The sequence below is a fragment of the Armigeres subalbatus genome, chromosome 1 (assembly GCF_024139115.2).
Source record: "Armigeres subalbatus isolate Guangzhou_Male chromosome 1, GZ_Asu_2, whole genome shotgun sequence".
Classification (NCBI taxonomy): domain Eukaryota; kingdom Metazoa; phylum Arthropoda; class Insecta; order Diptera; family Culicidae; genus Armigeres; species Armigeres subalbatus.
In genome coordinates, this window is record NC_085139.1 from 58,499,587 (window position 1) to 58,523,025 (window position 23,439).

General features: G+C 38.0%; 2 protein-coding genes across 3 annotated transcripts in view; one reads left to right on the plus strand and one right to left on the minus strand.

Moving 5' to 3' along the window:
* The window catches only part of LOC134225947 (E3 ubiquitin-protein ligase RNF19B-like), a 198,116-nt gene that overhangs the window by 136,958 nt on the left and 37,719 nt on the right, over positions 1-23,439 (plus strand). The window lies entirely within an intron of this gene.
* On the minus strand, positions 1,591-19,435 carry LOC134218936 (uncharacterized oxidoreductase dhs-27-like). Of its 2 annotated transcripts, none has more exons than XM_062697997.1 (7): positions 19,273-19,435; positions 3,636-3,820; positions 3,363-3,572; positions 3,077-3,262; positions 2,890-3,018; positions 2,360-2,832; positions 1,591-2,295 (listed from the first exon to the last, which is right to left on the minus strand). In XM_062697997.1, exons 2-7 carry the CDS (start codon positions 3,747-3,749, stop codon positions 2,154-2,156), a joined length of 1,254 nt encoding a protein of 417 aa, XP_062553981.1. In that variant the 5' UTR covers positions 3,750-3,820; positions 19,273-19,435; the 3' UTR covers positions 1,591-2,153. The 2 variants fall into 2 exon arrangements, with proteins under 2 accessions (XP_062553981.1, XP_062554661.1); XM_062698677.1 differs by lacking the exon at positions 19,273-19,435 and adding an exon at positions 3,895-4,291.

Below are 23,439 nucleotides of genomic sequence, written 5' to 3' on the forward strand. Positions count from 1 at the left end.
ATCACGCTTAGTGGAGTTGTGATTCCTTGCCAAAACATTTGCGCCGTTCAATTTGGGTTGACAAGCCGGGATTATTGTACATATTGATTTTCCGCACAATTAGGAACAGGAAGTAAATTATGTGCCATATTCTGCGTAAAATAAATTGCACAGACAAACAGACATAACACTCGTCAAATTTCCTTCGTTCACTGATTTACTGGTCAATTCAAATAATCATTAGTTGGCCAAACGATCCCTCGTGGCGCGCGCATCGTTTTTGCTCGAGTTTGACGTTTGTTCACTACCGCCATCTGGTTCGTGATTTGCCCAACTAACTAAAACCACAGATAACAGATATTGAGGCTGGCATCCGATACGTGTGTAAACATTCGCAACCGTTAATTCAAATGTATTTTAAATTGGGACCGCGTTTGGATATCGATTGGAGATGGCGCAAGGATCATTGTTATTGATAACGCAGCCCAAATGCGGCTGTCAAATGCATTGGCTGCGTTCGACAGTTGTTAATCAGTTGCATTCTTATGTACTGCCGCAATCAGTTGAGTAGATGGCAGTAGTGGGCCAACGTATATCAATTCAAAAGTTTACACAGGATTTTCAATAAAATTTGTTCTAGCTTCAATATCTGTTATCTGTGCTAAAACCAACAGATGTCGTTGGTGTTTGAACGACGATGAATTTGATGAGTAAATTTTCAATGTGTTATGTCTGTTTGTCTGTGTAAATTGCTTTCTATAAGATAGAGATTACACTTTGAAACCCAATTTTCATCATATTGAAGCAACAAATAATCTTGTTTTACACTTGGCTCTAAAAAAATGAGTCCAAATCTTTTGTTGTTTGCTCAAATTTGAGAAAATTTTTGTTTACGAGCGTTTATGCACTGCTGCCATGGAGTCCATTGTTTTTCATAATATTTTCATTATCAACGCTAATTTATTGCCTTATTATCTGCCCATGACAACAATAAATTCCCAACTTTTTGATGGCATATATTAATACCAGTAAATAAAATTTAAAAAAATGTTCAAGTATCAAAGTGCGCAGAATCAGGAGCCGCGCAGGATAAGGGACGCTCACGGTATATTTGCAGGCAGCGTTCATGGCAACAAAAAAGGTTTCTGTCAGAATGGATCCCTGTCGCTCGTCTCGCCCGGGAAGGTTCTTGAACCCTGGTTTAAAATAAAGACTTGTAAAGTTCTTCCTTGACGAAATTCCGAACAAAAGCGAGGATATTGCCAAAATATCCCCACTCACTTAGCTGCTAGAAGGGAAAATAATTCCTTCAAAATCCTAGGGAACTCTGAGATTGTCAGTTTAACCTCTCAATAACTTTGACTTCATTCAGCACTAAAGTTGACTTCTTTAAATCTTTGATAGTTTAAGAAACTAGACATTGAATTCCTTAAACAGTACTTACATACATACATTTATCTATGCTTCGACTGTCCTACCCATGTTCTTCCACAACCGATGACGATAGATGTTTTCGAATTTAGATATAATTTTTAGTATGCTTTCATACATAGATAGTGGAGTGGAATTCTATTGAATCGTGGGTGTTCTTTCACAATCATATTAATCACCGGTTTGGTAATTTTTATTACAGCAATTGGTTACCTGTAATTAACACAACAATTTTTTTCTGTTTGGTAGCATTAGAATACTTCAATTTGACGGTAAAATTCTATCGGTACACTTATTCTGTGAGTGACTATCAGTAATATATAGTTTTGCAGTATTTTGTGCTAATCTGTTTAAACAATATTGTGTCCTTGTTTTTTTGCTGAGCAGCTGAAACCAAACTTGTTCGCTGTTTATGCGTGCGGTTTTATTATTCATGCATAAGCTGCTATAGCGTTGACACTGCCATAATTCAATTTTTTTTGACTAAAAAGGCGTTTCAAAACGTATACGATTGATTTAGGATTGACTCTTTTTGGTTGGATTCGGTTGCATGCTGGGGCTTTTTTTAAAGCGCTGGATTTTCTCAAAAAATTGATTCATTTATGCTATATTTCTTAATCAACTAGAAAGTGACTGAGTAGCAGCTGCACCTTACTTCTATAAAATGTAAAATTTGATTTCAAGCCTAATCGACGATTTTCAAGACGCAAAACATACATTTTTTATTATTCTCGTGCTTTTGTCTAGAGACATTCGTCCAAATTGAGGATACCTTCCTCGTTGAAATCTCGCAAAACATCCAACAAACGTTGCTCCGCAACCGGGTTCCCTATCGCAATGTCGATCGATCCGATACAAAGCAGCAAGGCGAGCAATTCTGATTGTCTGCGGAAAAAGAAAACAATTTGATCAAGCTATAGAAAATCAGACTCACTTAAACGTGACCTACCGATACTCAAGTTCCATCTTGTTCCGACTGTATCCCAGGTCGGCCTCGACGTCTATGTCCAACTTCTGACAGCTCGACTTGAGCAGGTTGTAATACATATCGAGCAACCGGCCGCCATGCTGCCGCCGAATGTTGGACGGAATCGAGGAAATCAGCAGCAGCGCCAGATCGTTGGTTGGTCGGCTGTAAGTCACCATTTGCCAGTCCAGAATGATGCAGCTATCGGTACCTTCCCCTTCGGCTCGGAACAGCAAATTGTTGCACCAGAAGTCCGTGTGCGTGATCAGTCCCATCGGTTCTATCGGCTGCAGTAAGGTTTCGATGAGTTCTCTGGTACGGACCCGAATCTTGTTTAGGGCTTTCAGCTCGTTCTCGTAGCCGTCTTTGCCTTCGAGGAACTTGGTGAGCTGGGGCATTCCTTGCTCAACCAGCTGCTGATAGCTTTCGGTTGCGCGAGTTGTTTGGAATAAGAACTGAAATGGGAGATCATCATTTTTTCATGATTCGATTTAATTTGTAATTATTCTTACGGGATATTTTTCGTTAACGTCGACCTTCTTTTTGAGTTTCAGACCCAGTGATAGGGCATGGATGGCGACAATAGCTCGGATGGCGGCCTCAGTTTGACTAACAGTTAGACCCGACGTAAAATTAGCTCCCTGGAAAATTATATTTTTCAGACGTTTAACAAAAAAAAAATACCATTATATCTAATACCTTATATCCGAGTGAACGCATGTCTTCCAATACCAGGATGCTTTCGGGTGGTTCCGGACTACCCTGAGAGGAGCTGATGGCCGGCGCATATTGGGTATAGAAGCAGGTCGGGACAGATACCAACATGGAGGCGTTGTCCTCCTTGGAGACGTTCGTGTCCTGGAAGGCGAGTAGGTCGGGAAGAATCTAAGGAAAAGTACGATTGAACTGTTAATTCGAATGATCGAGTGAGTTTAAAATGGAGTTTTGTATAAACTTTATATGGACATTTCGTGCTGCCACTTACGCTAGTGTAGAACTTGATCTCACGCAGATCGAACTGTGCCTCCGTTACGAAAAACCTGCTAAACGGATCCTGAGGCAGCAGTTTTATCACAATGTCCAAGCTTTTGCTTGCGACCTGGTTGACCTGCTGGAACTCGTACACCACCGATACCGACAGAATATCGCTCAGGTTGTTCACTCCATCGTGGCAGCCTTGTTTCACCTTGAAATCCTGAAATATTGAATCGATCATTAACACACTGCTTTAGATCAGCACAATCGAGTAAAAGCTTACCGTAATTTTAATTCCGGATCGCACCTCATGGTGCTTTTTAAGTACCTCAACCAGCCAGTCTTCGTTGATGGGCCAACTTTCGGAACTAAGGGACTCGTCTTCCGTGTCCGACATCCCGAAAAATCGTACACTGTGGGAAAAGTTTGTTTCGGTGCACAACGATACCGCCTAATGTGCCTCTCAGTCTGAAACCAGAATGAAAACAAAATTTCCCTGGGTTACATTTCTCCGCCATCATCATTATTAAACTTATTATTACATGTATAGCTTGTGTGAGGCTCTGTATGTGTGACCGCCTCCAATGGAGCGCAATAGTGTACGGTTCAGTGGTTTCGCCCAGTGCTACAAACAAACCGCCGCACCCCCACTCGCTCTCATCATTACCACGACGCGACGGCGAACGGCGGAAATCTGGCGACTGACTGTGACGACGATACACCGCGTCTATGTACGTTCGCCATCGGTCGATGGGGCGTCACACTTTGTGACCTTTTTTCCCGATGAGGGTGCTACCATGAAGCTTTATGTCATCTCGTGAACCCGCATGTCTCCCAGTGTAGACGGATGGCTGGCTGGCTGGCTGGCCTATTTTAGACCATCTTTACCAATTTAGATTCCAAACATGAACTGCTGCTACGAGCAGATTCCATCAAAGGGAGGGGTCTTTTCATTAACTTTTCAATATAAGACGTATACAATGCAGTAAGGCTTCTACTTCGATAGTCTAAGCTACAACTCTATCGATAGAATCACGACTAATTGCTTACGCTTCAAAAATTGGGTTAACTCATTCTCTTCGGCATTTGGTGGTTTACCACGTAAGTTCTATTTTCAGATATATTCGATATTTTCAAAATCTGGAAATAAGGCTTCGTTCGACATTTTATACCAATAATTAAAAATTGATGTCTGGCGTAATTCTAGCACTTCGGAGAATTGTATTGACAACTAGTTCTAACAACTAGTTGTCTATTTGAACTGCATTGAGCTGTAATTCAGACAGATAGTTATCGGGGATTATAATTTTATTTTCTATGTAATGCAATGTTCGAGGCGGTGTCATCGCAAACGATTAACTTTTTCAGCTATAGATGAATTTATAAGACTGGATCAAATAGTGCACTAAACACTATTTAAAAAAAGGGTACTTTAGAGGGCTTAGCACTATTTCACCTAATTCCACCATTCATCAAGTGACAAAATTATTCAGAATAGTTACCTTTAAGATTCTAAATAATACATACAATATACATCATACAAGACAAAACAAAATTTTGTAGTGATTGTCTTTCAGCACACCTTTATGTCCGTTAAAGGCAAAACTATATTTTCAATCGAGCAATGACGGATTAATAATTAATTGAATTCAGTGGTTTTGTTTATCGTCATCGACATTCTGGTCCTATAGGGTGGGTGTACCAATTGTCGCCATACATAAGAACAACTATTTAAAAAAAAAATAAGTAAAAGGCATGTGGGTGGACTTTATATAACAAGCGAAAGATTTTACTTCCTGCTCCTTAGTACAGCTGTGAAAACCACAATAAAATTTGTTATTATCCTCAAAATTGATTAATCCATAATAGGAACGCATGCACCAGTTGTGGCACTATTCTTAATTTTGGTTCCTTATTTGGCAAATCCCATTGTTTTCTTATGGGACTGGCCAAATAGGGACCACTAGTGCCACAACTGGTGCAAAGGACGTCAAAAATTAAGCAAAATCAATTTTTACAATTATGCTTTGCTTGTTTAGGAGGAAATCAAAGGTGTTATCGTATCATATGAATATGCTTTATCGATTTGAACTTGGTTTGCGGTGATTCGATTTGCCATTTGGCATATAAAGCACTAGTGCGACAACTGGTGCTATAGCCACAACTGGTACACCTAGCCTATATTTGTTGAGTGGCGCCCATTGCTTCCTTGCTTCAACGGTTTCTCCGGGCCATCATAATTGATAACATGCGAATCACCATTATAGGTAATGTTCCTGTCTGAACTGGAATCACTCATTTGGTAGAGCACCATACTCGAGGGATGTTATGCTTGGAGCAAAAAGGGCTTGGAATTGCGGTGGTAAACCATAGATAAATAGTGTCTGTACTGCATGTATGTATATAGAAAATCACATCCATCATCACAGATTAGGTTAGGGAAGTAGTTTTTTTTTATATTGGAAAATCAATCAATCAATAGAGGTAATAAACTATAGAGATAGCACTTGTCATAAGACGAGTTTGTACAATCCCATTTAATTCCACCACTTAATTGTACCTTGACAGATACGTATTTCGACCTCAACAGTAAGGTTGTCCTCAGTGTCTCGTACTTGTCTCGACTTACTCGACGACTTATGACAAGTGAAGACATTCCACTAAAAAGCTCAAAATAATTTTCGTATAGAGATAGATTGTTGTTGGGATTCTCTTTGTTTCCATACCCAAACATGATGGGTATCCATTCTATCTCTATTGTTTATTATATCTTTCAATAGGTAGATAGGTAAAAATAACACTTTAGGGCGATAAATCCCCTAATTTTCAACAATTTCCATTTGTTTGCATTCATTGTTAAACATTTTTGGTCCAAACGAAAAAAAAAAATTCCATTTTATTTTTTTTTCTGAGAGGGGGCGGGGGGGGGGGGGAAGGTGAATTACTCCGGAACGCTATGGCCGGTCTCGCCAATTTTCAATAGGAAACAATGGGACCGGATTCCACGTCGAATGCAACTTGTTGCGAGCAAATCGGTCAATAATAAGTATCTAAAAAAAAGGTGAGTTTTTTGCGCACATACATACACACGCACATACACACACATACATACACACATACACACACAGACAGACATTACATTGGTTCGTCGAGGTGAGTCGATTGGTATACAACACTATGGATCTACGGGCCTTCTAGAAAAAGTTTGTTTTTGGAGCGAACATATAGTCTTTCGGTACACTTAGTGTACGCGAAAGGCAAAAACGCAAAAATGAGAAACAAAGCAAATTGCGCTCCAATTTTTTTTTTCGATTGTTATTAACATGGGTACATGCTATAAATTAAGTAATAATTAGTAATTAGGTAAACAATAAATATCCCTATCCCTATGTAGATTTAAGTTTAAACATCTATACAAACAAATGATTAATGCTCTTTATAATTAGACATATGAATCTGTTTCTACCTCGATATGAGAAGCTGGCCGATTAACAAAATAGAGTATTCATTTGTGTTAAACTCATTGCATGTTTCAAATTGCAATTTAATATCAAACTTATAAGTGACTTCGCGTGAACAAACTTCGAGCATGATAAATCTTCATTTCCCATCCCACGTACCGCCGAATGAATGTTGCATTTACTTAGCCCTAAAACTCACTAAACACACCCCCATCGCTGTACACACATGTTGTTGCCGTCGCCTTTCATTCGGGTCAAGGCCAATCTCAATAGTTCTCTCTTCCATGAAGACCCTTTTTTTTAGGGACCAGAGAGTTAGCGCGGAGCACTATCCACTGCTCATGAACCCGCTACTCATATATGAACGGGTCGGGCGCGGGTCGCTCTCACTCTTCGCGATGACACTGACTGACTGTAGTTATTACGAACACTGTTAACTTCCACCATCGTCATCGTCATCCTATTTTTTTCATTTTTTTACATCAACTGTTGAAAATCTTCACCACCGCATTAAAAATCACATTGAGTACCATTCATGGATACCATACCACCAACTGCAACCCATTCACTTCAGGGAATAACCAATAAAAAATGAAAAGTTGTTTACTGTTTTCCCATTGCCGCCTCGATTCACATGGCAGCGATGATTTCTCATCTGGCGTTTTCCGTTTTTTTTTCTCATCCTCTGCTTGATGCTTGATGCACATCCATATAGCCACGAGTCCCTTTCCCTGTGTCCATTGATGCGCGGACCTTCTGATGAGCACTTCCGCTTTTGATTTTCGAACAACCAATTTATGCACTTCACATTGGGTGCACTTCTGTTCGCTCGTTCACTGATCATTGACTTTTCCACTTCATTATGTTCAGTTCCGTTTCAAATGTTTGATCTACCAGATCGGATGTGACACACCTCTTCACCTTTACCATTTGAACAAAAGTAAAATTTATTGAACTGCATCTACTGGTTCAGAATGAACACACAAAAGGAACGCAAAACGTTGGAGTTTTATGTTTTCATCCGAGTTAACTTCCGCTAGATTAATTGGAATGGTGCGTTGTTTTTTTTTTTCTATAGTAATGCTGGTGCAATGTTGCAAATGCCATTTTGTTTCCTTCCATAAGAGCTCCGGGTGGTATACCATTATTGGCTGGCTGGCACAATTGTTCTCGTATCGATTTGAATGCGAAATAGGAATAATTAGCAATGTCCGTAATGATAGCAACATCCACTTGCAGCTATTTCCCAGTAATGGTGAAGGTTTTATATAAAAATGTTATTGGATTAGCTTTTTTGTCTTGAACCATTTCCAATGATTTGTTGAAATAACTTCCACACTTTGTAGCAATCTACATACTTGAGATAAAATCCAAATTTAGTTGGATGAATTATTTTTTTGCTTTCTGTTTTACCACATCAATTTCAATAAACCGTTTTGAATAACAATCACTATATCATGTTATACGTACTACGTTTCCCTTTGCTGAACAATTGCAGGTGTATGATAAAGTATAATTAAACTAAAATAAAACTGTTACCCAAAATAATTTGATAACTTGAACTATACATATACCCTATACATATATACTATACATATAACCCAATTATTAGAATCAATGGTTTCCTAAATGAGAAACTTCGCACTATTTTCTCTCGAGAAAAATGTGTTACCTACATCCCTCTGCCTCAAACTCAATCGAGTTATAAAGCCGTTGATCTATTGTTGAACAATAAAAACATTCAATATTTAACCACGACTCAACCAGACGAGACAAGCCAGCCTTGGGATGAAAGTCTCTTCAAGAAAGATATAAAAAAACTCAACCAATAAAACTTGACCGCTTATTTCAATTGTTTTATTCTCGTAATGATTAAAATATCCTCAACAGAATTTGACCTTCAAATAAAACGATCCAATTCAGATAATGGCGAGTATAAGTTGTGATACAGATAAGAAAATGTTGCTGGCAGAGGCATCGAAAGAAAGCTGTGGTCAAATTGTTTTGGAAGTTTTTAAACAGACGGAAAGCTCATTCAAAGAACGCTTTTCTAATGTTTGTTTTTGATGATTAATCATTAATACCATTACAAATGGGAGAACTGTTCCCGTTTTAATCTCACTGAACATATATTCATCTCATCGCGGAAAAAAAATAGAACCAGTAGAGCCATAAATAACTTTAGTCCCCATGAATATATTTGAAAATTATCGATCAGTTTCATCATCGTAGAAGCATAGGGGATACATCTCTTATTGGAACTACAGTATACCCCCGCTGATCCGACAAATGTATGGCCGGACTATCGGGGTTTCTCTCGTTAATCCGACTGTCAAATCCATACAAATGAACCAAAACAAAATCACAGCATAAATTTGAAAACTGAAAGCATAATGTGTTTAAATGGGTGTTGATACTTTTTAATCCGGAAAATTCCGAATTAGCGAGATCCGAACTAACGAGTCGTCGGACTAGCGAGGTCCGGATAAGCGGGGGGATACTGTAGTGAAACCCTCGTAAATTGCTTTTCTCGGAGTTGTTTGCCAAAGTACAGTTACCTTACTGTAAGAAAATATTTTCATTTTTTTTAGGAAATATAAAGCAGTTCATAATTCAAGAACTGTAAGTGAAGAACTGAAGTTATTTCAACAAATAAAGAGAAAAAAAATCTTCTTTTGTGTTTAAGATAGTCATTCATAATCCGTTGATAAAATTTATCTGATGGGATTCCTGGTCGTTTAAAATAGCTAAAATCAAGGTTAACCGTTCAGCACGCGCGCGGTCTTGAATTGCTCATACAGGCTCGCTTCTTCTTCTTCAATTGTATTCTATTATCATTTCCTTAGTTAATAATTAAAAGCTTTTCTATGCCCGCCATTGCATGAGTATGTACCTTGTGTGCCGAATACAATGGATACACTATTCCTAGGGTGTCGAGAAAGTTTCCAACCCGAAAACATCCTAGACCGGTCCGCGAACGCAAGGCTGCTGGGAGACCCGAGTTAGAAGGATATGCCGCCGAAAGCATCAGTATTGGCTTTCATATCAATATGGGACAGTTATGTTTGCAGCGGCAGTATAGCAGATAACTGTAAGTTGGAATGCTTAAAGTTTGTGTGAGTTCCGGAGTTAATGGAAGTAAGTAATATCGCTACTTATGGACTCCAAGTGTGTACATTCAAGAGGTAGAAAACATTGGAACTCACCAAGTAGGGTAACCAACTTGATTTGGACCCCTACATTTCCCCTGACCCCTGACCCTGATTTCTGAACTAAAAACAATGCCGCTGCTAATCCCCCCATTGGCTTCAGGAAATTAACATTGTTCAGCATCTATTTCACTGGTTTCTCGTGCGAAAAAGCGATATTTAGATGAAATTTCGAGTAAATTAGTTTGTTCAAGAAGGCGAGCGTTACAATGCGTTACGCTCAAAAGTATACATCACTGAAAATCTCAGAACGTACACAATAAGTTTTTGTCGAAACTGTGAATTTAAAACGCAGTAATCTGCTTATTGATGCATGCCAATCGAAAGATAAGACTTGGCTTTGACTCAATTGACCAGGGTAAATTAAAAATTCGACTTTGGAGAGACTAAATTGGGGGTGTCCAAAATGTGTACATTTGGGGGTCCAAAGTATGTTGCACTGTCCAAAACGAAGAATATTTTCATTTGAGAAAATGGCAAATTTCACTGATTTATCAATAACTGAAGCTCATTTCGAACTTCTATTTCAAAAATACGAGTTTCATCTTTGAAATGGTGTCATTTCCGCTCATATAGAACCTGTATTTCAATAGATATAAGCATATATTGGGATGCACTTCCTCCAAGGGTCCAAAATAGGACAGTTACCCTATGCCTTGACTGAATGAAAAAAATTAAGTAAATAAACTAATGTCAACTTTTTTCCGTAGCGGTTGGATATTAATGATTTACTTTTGATTTATTTTATTAAATATTAAAACATAGTATTATTAATCATTCATATATTCCAGGCGAGCTGGTTATTATTATTATTATTATTATTATTATTATTAGCAGTACATCCCCACACTGGGACAGAGGTGCCTCGCAGCTTAGTGTTCATTAAGCACTTCCACAGTTATTAACTGCGAGGTTTCTAAGCCAAGTTACCATTTTTGCATTCGTATATCATGAGGCTGATACGATGATACTTTTATGCCCAGGGAAGTCGAGACAATTTCCAACCCGAAAATCGCCTAGACCGGCACCGGGGATCGAACCCAGCCACCTTCAGCATGGTCTTGCTTTGTAGCCGCGCGTCTTACCGCACGGCTAAGGAGGCCCCCCTGGGCGAGCTGGTAATGTAAGGATTGATTGAAGAACCTAGCTGAAAGAACTGTGCCGGAAATACACCGACTTATGTATTTGATGTTCTTCCTATACATTCAAGTCAAACGCGTAGTTTGGGAATTCATGTTTATCTAATTATTTAACTTTTTATCAATTGAAATGTTCATTGATTAAGACTAGTTGATTATGTCTCCTTTTGAATTTACTTCATAAAATGCATACAAAAAGTGCTTCAAGCTGCGAGATTTTTTATTATTCTAATATTTGCACGATGGGTTGAATTAATAGAGGTAATAAACTATAGAGGAAGATTGTCGCTGTCGTCACTGGCGAAACATCTTTTGCTGGCGAGGATAGGGCGCTAAACGTTTTAGTTTTGACAGATGTGTACCCAACGTGTTTGGGAACGAGAACAAAGGGAACCGCAGCGACAATCATCCTCTATAGTTTATTACCTCTATTGTTGAATTGGTCCTACGAAAAGCTTCACAAATGGTTAACAACCTTCTTTCTATGTCAACTAGCTGATGTTGAAACTTGAACTATTTGGATTCAAAAGTTACCAACCATCTCGACTATCTCGACAAAGCGGCCTGCTCATCCCTTTCAAACCGTATATCGAAATCATTTTCAAATAAAATATGTACTCACTTGTAAGTACATTTCATTCTACAGGCTTTATCGCCGTAGCTGAGAACACGAGAAATAGTATTTTCGCTATGGTTCCGTTGACAGAAAACATTCTAAGCTGTTTTTCCAAATGATCATATGCCGACCACTTTATGCTCGAAGTCTATTGTTCACTATAACTAGTCGTAGCAAAAATAACGAAGAGGTTCTGAGAAAAACCTTATTGGGAATGTTAGCAAAACTCGAACAAACAAACAGAATCCGTGTGGAATTTTGAATCGTATCAATTTTGCCTAACCTAACACATTTTGAAAAATAAAAGGGTTTTTATTAAGAAGCAGTGTATGACAAAATTATTTTCACCTTCAACCTTCAGTTCCTTTAAATTTGCTTCATTATTTGTATAATTCCTTCCAACTTTGCCACTTTTATAATGTGCTTTGATAAGATCGAACTACATTCACTGTTGGCCTAATAAATATCTATGTACCTATAAAGTAATGAATTCCATGAATCATAATGATAAAACCATTCACGATATATAAAGCGTGCTTAAACATAATAATGGTGTGAACTTGGCAGGCTCCCGAGTGCTCCAAAATGTTGGAAATGATAAAAAGGTTTTCCTGTCATATATGATATGATGCTTATCAATGGGCCACATGTAGTGTATTCTCAGAAATCCTTCGCGGGCCGCAGGAGAACGCTTATAGGGCCGCGGGCCGCACTTTGGGGATCACTGTTCTAATTAATACGGTAAAAGTGCAGTATGCAACTGTTCAATAATCCAAAATATATAAAGAATTAAGAATAATGAAACAACGAATAGAGAATTAGAACTAATTTCTCTGTTTCTGATAATAGTTTCGGAAAATAGTTGACAGTTGTTTGTTGATAACAAGAATATTCATTGAAGCAAGGTATACTTGATGAGTTCCAATGTTTTCTACCTCTTGAATGTCAAATTGAGAGGAACTCACACCGCCATTATCAAGCGCAGAATGCTGGATTCTTTTTATAAGAAAATCAAAATAGTAATACTGTTATTTGGCCATGCATCGGAGCCCTTGCCACATTCTCGTCTTGATTCTAGAGTATCGTCAGTAAAGCATCAAAGCCTCTCTAAAAACCATTTCTAGCTAAGGAATTTGTTCAGCAATAAGAGCTCCCGTGTGTTCCTCTCACTACCATTGTTCACCAGATCATGAAGAGTTAGTAAGGGAGGTGGTAAAGTTGTGGGCACCCCCACGTATCTTTTGACAAAGGTGCAGGTGCTGGCATCCTGACAACTGTCATTTCTCGCGTAGCATATGATTACGGCTTATAAACCAAAACAATATTTTTTTATTTTCTAGCATAAACGATTGCCTTGAAAATGTTTCTTTATGCTAGGTAAAACTCCATTCTTGATAAAAAAAAAACATTTATTGCTATTTTGAGTGAACGTCTCATAAACCATTTGTACCGTAGTGGTTTTTAAGTCCTTTGTTTGGCGCCCTTAACTACCCGAGCCAATTTTAAGAGCAAAGCGATAACTTGTTTTGATGTTGTGAAATCGCCGAATATGATTACTTAATTTGTTATCTTTTGGGTCGTTTTAACGGTTAAAATAACAAAATGTGTTTTCTATATGCTCTCATTATGTTTTCAACTTTGCTTCGTGTGGAGTATTTTGCTCTGGTTTTTAGGCCGTTCACTTTATATTGTTTAAATAGAAATGGTTTTTCATATAATCTAAATTTGATGTTATAATATAACCACAGACAAACAGACGTAACAGCTTGAACATTTTTTTTGAAAAATCCATCACCCAACTCCTCTACCATCATCTTGCGAGCTTGTTGCACGAAACAATGTTTCGTATAACATTATCACCAGAAGGCGTGAAATGACAAACTCGAAGGAATACGACGCTGGCGCCTCTAGTTGTGAAACGCGCAATCAATCATATTCAAATTGATCGTCGAAGTTATGGTCGATGATAATTTCTCTAGTGTTACGTCTGTTTGTCTGTGAAATAATCATTTACGGGTAGCTTTGACATGTTTTTGGTAATGAAATCAGTTTCAACTTCAATCAATGAATTAGATTGGTCATAAAAAAATTGAACATCATTTTTCTCGGTTCAGCATACGGCCCTAATCATAAGTTGCTCGAGATTTGCTTGCTACAGTAACACCATTTTTTGTGCTGTAATACAAAACATGATATACAGCAATACTGTACCATAAATAAATAACTTTTTAATTGAAAATAAAAACAAAATTTGTTTACCTTTTTTTAAAGTGTCATAAAGTGGAGTAATTTAATTGAAAAGGTTAGTTCCACTACGTGTTTATTAGGGTGGCTCAAACTAGTATGGGAAAAACTTTTTCCATTTTTCTTCATGGGCCGCCCTCTTATTCGGTCCTATTTGATGCCCTGATGCTCTGGACAAAATTTCAACCAAATCTGTCAACGTTTGGGCGGTGCTAAACTCGTTGGGAGTTTATATGCAAAATTGTATGCAGAAACATCCAAAAACAGTGAATTGCAGTTGGACGGCACAACTTACAATGAAGAACTATGATACTCATTCAGATTTTGAAGAATTTATTACAAAATGTTATGCAGAAAACCGTGAAAAGATTAGAATTTGTCCGGCTAAGTTATTAGCATTTCTCTGAAGTGGGGTTTGAGCAAATTTCGTTTCTTTTACCTTTGAAAAGAAATAAATTCACCCCTACAACACTCCAGTAAAATACTAATATTTTTGTCGAATAAACTCTAATCTTCTCGCGGTTTTCAGCAAAACATTCTGTATTTAATTCTACAAGAAATGAATGAGTATCCTGCTTCTTGATCGTAAATTGTGCCGTCCAAATGCAAATCACTGTTTTTGGATGTTTCTGCATACATTTTTCCATATAAACTTCCGTATAAACCATATAAACTTCCATATAAACCGAATAAGAGGGCGGCCCATCAAAAAATTTGAAAATGTGTTTTTTGAGCCACCCTAGTGTTTATACAGTAAATTTAATTTAATTTGAGCTTCAATGGCTTCAATGGCCATCAAAATATGTATTAGCACCAAAATATTTTTCATCATATTACTTTTTGGCATTCGACTTGGAATCGAGTCCTATTGATGTTTTCTATTGAGAATTGGACCGAACTGGCATTGCCTTCTGAAGTGAAAAATCTTCGTTTTGTTCCCTTAAGTCTCCTTTCGTACTTGCAATATAGACCTTTTCATGTTTCATGATTGTTTTCATTATTGATTAAAGACACGCGAAAGGCATCTTTACTGCTAGTTGGATCCATCTGGGTTATTATAGTGCCTCATGGCACATGGCACTGTTTATATAAATGAAAAGACGAAAATTTTAACGGAAAAAGTGGAAAAAACTGTCAAAATGTAATGTTTTCATGAGTTCTGAAGAAAGCCATCAAACTCGAATTGAAATCGATCTAGAGTGCGATGCTACAATCAAATAAAGTATTGACAATTTGATCGAAAAAAAAAAACAACCCGAGCGAGATCGAGCAGGTTCAACTAGTCTTCTTTTTCTTCTTCTTCTTTTTTTTTCTGTATATAAAAATAAGTGAAATAATTAATATTTAGCGTCTTAGTGGAAAATGTTACAAGGTTAAATGAAAACTTGATTTATTTTTACCTTATAAAAATGAGTTTACATTTCCTTTGAGGCAATATAACTCACGAACGGGTAGATTGATTTGCACGATTTTTTCACCAATCGATTTGTCTTGAGCTCTTCTGTGTTTGTATATACGAAAAGATAAAACATTTTGTTGGAAAAGTTGAACAAATTAAGAAATATCCTGCTTTCATGAGTTCTGAAGAAAACCATCAAGCTCAACTGAAATCGATCTAGAGTGCGACGACTAAGCGATTGACATTTAGGACGTAAAAAAAATCAACCAGGCCGATATCGGGCAGGTTCGTTTAGTCTCCTTCTTCTATTCTATCTATATGTAAAAATGAGTTTGCATTTCCTTTGAGGCAATATAACTCACGAACGGATGGACCGATTTACATGATTTATACACGGTTCGATTCGATCTAGAATGGGCTATGAACAATATGTCAAAAAGTCATGAATTAACTCTTGAATAGTTAGAAAATCACCAAAACGCAAAAAGTTGGTGAATAGTGGAGAAATTCAAAATAATGTACATACAACGATCTAGAGTACGGTGCTGAAATATTTGGCATTTGACAGCAAAAGTGCCGCACCCGAGCAACGCAGTGTCCCATCTGCTAGTATAATAGAAAAATTGATCATGTTTATGACATAACACAATATAACACATATGACAATCTTTAAGTGCTCGCAAATTATATTTTTGAAAAATACTTTTGGGATAGAAAACAATATAATACCAAAAAATCCGCTTGAATTTTTCACTTGCGCCACTTGTAGGGTAATACACACTTATATGAACAAATTAAAAATCATTTTTTCGAGACGTGTATTACCTGAAAATTAAGTTTGTTGCTCCCAGAAGCTACACTGTAAAAATTTCAGCCAGATCCGTCAAGTCTAAGTGAATGCTCAACGAGCGTGAAGTTTGTATGAGAAAATTGGACTAAATATATGGGAAAATGCATACACTCTAACTTTTACCTACTCAGTGACTGAGTAAAATTGTATTGCCGTCTCTTTTCTTCCCACGGAAATTTTACTCAATTTTCGTCAAAAGCAGGATTACTCATAGTTTTGAGTTGTCCTGCTTTTGACGGAAATTGAGTAAAATTTCCGTGGGATAGAAAGAGAGAGCAATACAATTTTACTCAGTCATTGAGTAGGTGGAAGTTAGCGTGTACTTTCCACTTTTTTGTCTGTACGTGGCGCTGTAGTCATTCAATCCTGACATTTACAATCTTTAAATTATTGTGAAGAGGCTCCCGGAAACCGCGAATGATTTTATCCAACCAAAACGAACTTTCACTTGGTTGACGAAATTCCCCAATTGCAAAAATATAGGACGATTCAATATTTATTCACTGCTCTAATATTCATTAGAATACCAACCACCGTTGGGTCTCCAGTTAGCTTTGCGAGCATAGCCGTAAGATTGCCAATCCGGAGATGGTGAGTTCGATATTCGGTTCGGTCTAGGATGTTTTCAGGTGGGAAACATTCTCGACATCATACGGGCATACTGTATACATTGGCAACACTATCTTAAGTATACTCAGCTTTCTATCAATATCTGAGGAAAATTTTAATGTTATTAGAATATACTAAGTTGGAAAGCAGGCCAAGTTCCAGTTGGAATGTGGAGCCATAGAAGCCACTAGAAGTCAAACACAATCAAAAACTCAAATAAAAATGGTGAATCAGAAAGCACAACCATGTATGTATATAAAGAATCCCGTAGGAGACCGCACAGCTTTCTTTAGATAACGTTCCCCTATATTTCCTTGTTCTACATCGATTGGTATCAATTTCTGTGTGGCTTGTCCTAACGTATCAGCAAATAATGTCAACAAACTGAGTTATGCTTTTCCAATTAAGCTAGTGTTTCGCAATTCTTGATGATTGATTGTCGACATTGTCATTGAAATAACATTGAAGTTTGTCTTCAGTAGCTTACTGTTGCGGCTCAGTCAAGTGATCGAAATAGGATAGTACTAAATCGTCTAATGATAAGTGAAGACATTTCACTAAAAACTTATGAATAATTTTCTATTTCATATTGGATGGATAATTTATGGTTACAAGAGGCTCGGTAAATGCCATGCAAACGTTTCTAATTTCATTTGGTTATTTTGTTCATTGGGTTCAACGGTCATCAAATCAAATTGTTTAATTATTTGTTTATTAGGACTGCTAGGACTGTTTATAACGGTGCTATGGCTTTAAATCGTTGAATATCAAATATGAAGCTTTTATGTGAACAATTTCATTGCCTTCCAAAGTGAATACGTACCGAAGGTGACTGTATAATGATCTCGTTTCATGAATCCGTTAACAAATGTAAACGAGAAGTACGTGCTACGATAAGATTCCCCAAAGCAAAACACAAAAGTAATAAACTAGCTAGGTCACAAGTAGTTTCCAATGAAAAAAAAACATATAGCGGAATCTTCAGAAAGGTGACAACATCTTTTAAGTTCAAAAAAAGATGAAGGCTAAAACATTTTAAATTACTTAGATTGTGTTCAGGGAAATGAAGAATATTGGTCACGCTTTGAGATCGAGAACGGGGCCCATACAAAAATTATTATCTAGAAAAGGAAGTGACAAAGAAAAAGGGGACATGAAAATCCACCCTGAACACACCGGAAAGAGCCTCAATTTTACCCCATTTTTGCTTCAACAAATTCGCAGAAATGGTTATTTTCTCTTAGGGATCACTCATAAAGTGCGTCACGCGTTTGAAGGAAGGGGTTTCATCCAATTTGCAGATCATACATGTGAGGTTTCATACAGAACGTGGCAAAAAGAAGTAAAAAAGCATTGTAACTTGCCAGCCTAACGTATTTGATGCGCCCTCCCTCAATGAACTCTGATATTGCTCATTTTCGAAGAAATTTCCGCGTAGGCGACTATGCTGTCTAGACTGATGAAATTACTGTTCTCTTGTCGCCCATACCACTACGTCTGGACCTCATCCTGTTCTCAAATTGTCGTCCGAATTGCCAACATTTTCCTCCTAGAAACACAGGGTTTGTGCCGCAACATCCAAACGGTGAAATAAAATGAAACTAAAGATTAATTCACGCATCCTGCTGCTGGTGCTGCATAACCCCTCCGCATCCATCACCGGAAGGCAATCACGTCACTGACTGGTGAGGAAACTTTATTTTAATCCAATTTACTTCGAGCAAATCATCCCGACCTGAGTGTGTCGCACGACAGTGATGAGCACGAGTGAACGTTAGCCGTGGGTACATCCGGTAAAGACGATTATCTCAGATGGTTGGCTTGTTGGCTCAATCGTCGTTTGCAGAATGTGTTTCTGCTGGCGTGTCGTATCACGGGAAGGATTTCGATCTGGAACTTTTTCTCCTTCTCTTCAGCGTTGCGTTGTCAAGTTACCTCAAAACATTAGGGTGCCAATGAAAAAAGGCTGAAAATCATTCTTGTAGAATACTGCAGTTCTTTGTCTTTAGGGATACGATAAGTGCTTCAAACGTGGTTAGTTTCCGATTTTCGATGAAGACAGTTCATTGCCAACAGTATTCATTGTCACCCTAAAACGCTTTACATACGTGCCATATGGGTCAAATTTAACAGTTTCACTCATCCGAGGTTACCGCGCGTCCGTCTTGCTCGAAGAGAGAATACGAATAAAAAAGTTGACCCCGAAAAGTGCCACGCTGCCGCGCCCTTTCCAACTCTTGCTTTAAATTTTCTCCAACCGCATCAGACAATGCCATTTTCCGAAAACGGGATACGGAAGGGCAGTGTCGCCTTCCTCATTGTGGGTGTGGACCACCCAACTGGTCGAGTACTAATCCATAGTGTAACACACCCAATTATGTATATTCACACACCTTGATTTCTTCGAATCAATCACCCTCTCCTATATCGACGGTTCACTCCAACCGAATATTCGACCAGAACTGATTAATTAACTTCACCAACCAACCGCTAGAGACCCAGACGACGCAGAATGGTAGCGCACGTAGTCGGAATGCACATCCGAACGCGACAAGGTTACAGCTGGAACTAAATTGCTGCCAAACTGGAGTATCGGAACACGCTGTGGCTCTCTCAGATTTACAGCAAATCCGCACCACCGACAGCCGGGAAAGTCGGAGCAAGTGGATGGAGTCATTATGATTTCCCCCCATTTCGTCTTCCGTTTGCCATGCCGCTCGCTATCAGCGTGCGGTGCGGATATGTCTGTAACATATCTAGACCTCCAGAACTGTTAATGCTGTGCGTTGTTGGATCTCTCTTTTCGCAGGTTTTGAAAACTCTGGAGAATGAGTTCATTTCTCCATTCACTCTCTGCAATTCAATGTACTTCTGCATGCTGTTTTTTTTTCTGAATTGGAACGACGTGTTACGGTTCTTTAATTGTAGTGTTGCCAAATTGTTTCGTGCGCCAAATTCGGTGTATTGCTGTTCAAATAACATACCCATTATTTGGATATAAGCGGTTCGTTTTATTTAATTTACTAACTTTTCCTGAAGCTTGTTACGTCACTTGAGTAGAAGCTCTGTGTGGCATTTGCGATTAGCAACGAAGCACGTTCCAAAGTTATTTATTTGCTTACCTTCATCTGATTTTATATTTAACTTCTTCTTCTTCTTCTTCTTATTGGCATTACATCCTCACACTGGCCGCCTCGCAGCTTAGTGTTCATTAAGCACTTCCACAGTTATTAACTGTGAGGTTTCTAAACCAGGTTACCATTTTACATTCGTATATCATGAGGCTAACACAATGATACTTTTTATGCCCAGGAAGTCGAGACAATTTCCAATCCGAAAATTGCCTAGACCGGCACCGGGAATCGAACCCAGCCACCCTCAGCATGGTCTTGCTTTGTAGCCGCGCGTCTTAGGCTAAGGCACGGCTAAGGAGGGCCATATTTAACTTTGATAGTTATTTATTGTAGTCAAACAGCTCATAATATGTATCTATTTCGAAGGAACATTCACCGAGAGAATCCTTCAATAAGCGTTATCTTCACTCTACTTATTAAAATCATCTTTCAATAGTTATGATATGTATTCCTATTGTTGAGAATCTAATTATGTGTATGTGTAACTCGCAACCATCAGAATACCCCCTGTTCTCTTTTACCTCTTTAAACCGTAAAATCTATAAAAACTAGCACAATTTCATTATCACAACATCCACGATTTTCAAAATATCTACCCGATTTTTGAAATGTTTTTATTGATAACATGGATAGATTGGGTATCCAATTTGTTCATATGAAAGGAAAATGGTATTCGCTGGTTCATAAAAAAATTTTCACTGGAAAACAGAACAAAACGTGTCGAAGTTATAATATTTCAACCTAGTTTTCCGCATATGTTACTAAAGCTAGTTCAAAATAGAGCATAATAAAGGCTCCTTTCTATTTATAAAGAAGTTTTCTATACAATCTTGTCTCTTAAAAATTGTTACATCGATAATTTTAATTTTACAACCACAATGTTTCCAGCCCTGCCCCAAATTCATCCTCTCCGTTGGCGATTAAGCATAATTCCCAAGAGCAACATTATTCTCCGCGTCCCTATCTGCTCGTGTTCATTTCCATGCTGCATTTTCGTAATACATATACCTACCCTTCACTGCTTCGTCAAATCATATTCGCTGAAGGAACCCAATAGAGCACAAGGAAATTTAAAGTAAAAGCTCGAAATGTCCCATCATGTTTCACGCTTCAACACTACAATAGAAGATGATGGAGGTAAAGGTTCGAAGTTCAGCAAACTCATCTTCTTTGCGATGATGATGGCTGCTGGTGGCGTCGTCATTGGGTATAACAGTGATAAGTAACACGTGTACTGTTCTATCACCCTTTGGATTAGCCCACACGTCTCGACGTTTCATGTATGTAGGTATATGAACATGGTATAGGCAAGGATATAACGATGATATGTAGGGTTTTTATTGCAAGTAGGGTTACTGTTCTTTGAAGTGATTTTACCAGCAGTGAGCAGTGCTCTCTGAGCACGCATGATAGCAATAAAAATTACACAAGCTAATTGATATAAGATTCTCATAATAATGGAGCAAATACACTAGCATGAATTCGGTATGGTAAACATGTTTGATCACGAAACCTCTTTGTTGTCAAACTTATTTATCGTAATAGGTATGTTAGAAATGTTCACTTTTAGTTGAGTAATTGTTAACAAATAACAATTCCCAGCAGTAACGCTGGGTAGACACCTTTGCGTGGTGTGTTACGGTGTAAGATCTACTTGGTCACAGTGTCAGCTACAGACAAATCCTGACCCATCGAATTCCTTCTCCAATATCCAACTCCGTGGTACTTATGAGGGTATCGCTGAGTCGGGGGCCTCTCAATTAAGTAAGTACTACATCTACGCTTCCTTCCCCTCCCATGTTACGGTGAAGATGGCCGGGGCCAGGAATAATAATCCTCATGCTTTTGTGATTTTTGTCCTAGATTGATATCAAGGACCACACTCACCTTGATTTCTGATAGCAATCTGGACAGGGATTTCAAAAGAAAAACATGAGTATTGCTAGTGTCAAATCTACGAAGTACACCGTAACTATGCTATGCTATGCCAATTGTTAACAAACAACAATATTTAGTTCAATCAAAGTTAATTGCCGTTTTCCGGGAATTAAAACACCCGACTTGGACGTTAAATTACAATGTTATGAAGTGTTATACTTTAGTTATACTTTAACGCAATGTGCAACTGACTTGGTTTACGATGAACTGAAACCTCTAGAAACCATGCAGAAATATACGTTTTCCTATACTTATTTCCATACAAACTTTAAACGCGATGCGGAAAGCGAGAAAGCAATCAGTCGGCCTACGATTCTGCACAGCTGATTGGGACCCAGAATGGTTTTGAAAAATCATTGATTTGAAAAAATTACCATGACGCCCCACTCTAATGTACAATACATGCATATACAAAGTTTTTTGTAGTGATTAGTCGTAGTCATTAGTCTGTAAATCGAATAATCCTGGAAAATCGGAAAACAATGACAAATGTGATTTATGCTATTTTTTTTATGTTCTAATTTAATGTTTTAATTCATTTTATAGCGAAATCAAATTCTTGCCTTCATTATTTCCAACTCATCCTGGCCGGTCGTCCTACTGTTCCGATTCGATAAGCTTAAATACAATTTGTTCAAGAGAATTATTTTGAGCTTTTAGTGGAATGTCTTTAATTGTCATAGCACGAGTTCGTACAATTCCATTTAATTTCACCACTTGATTGCACCTTTGACAGATACGTATTTCAAACTCAACAGTAAGGCCGTTTTTTGAAAAATTTGACTTTTTGGGACTTTTTGGAAATTATTTCAAAATTATGAGTTCAGTGCGTGATCTCTCATGTTTCGGACAGCAGAACGATCGCGCGGTCGGCCGAATTATTGTGTTCTGCATTGCACGGCCGGTAATAAAATTAATCAGTTCAGTGCGTGATCTCTCATGTTTCGGACAGCAGAACCATCGCGCGGTCGGCCGAATTATTGTGTTCTGCATTGCGCGGCCGGTAGTAAAATTATTCAGTTCAGTGCGTGATCTCCAGGCCTGGTAGCGGGTCACTTTTTAGTGACTTGGTCACTTTTTTCGGGCAAGTCACTAAAAAGTCCTTTTTTTCGACCTCAAGTCACTAAACTTAGTTTTCTCGCAAAAAGTCTCTATTTTCAACTATTTTGAAACTATTGACTAAGATTTTTTTTAAATAAAACTTTATGTACCCATCGGATGATGCTTTGATCATGGCGGAATAAAATTACGGATCTTAAAAAAATGATCGCGCTGAAACTTCGAAAGCCGTTTAACTCGCTGCTTTTACTGGCATTTCACCAGTAGCTAACTGAAGGTGTTTCACGTCACAATTTATAAATTGGTATACAGTCATGCAAGCAGGAGACCTGCCAATTCCGATTTTGTTTTAAAGCTCAAACTTTATACAGTAGGAGATGGTGGGATTTGATTCCTTGGGACACTTGACCCCTTGGGAGACTTAATTCT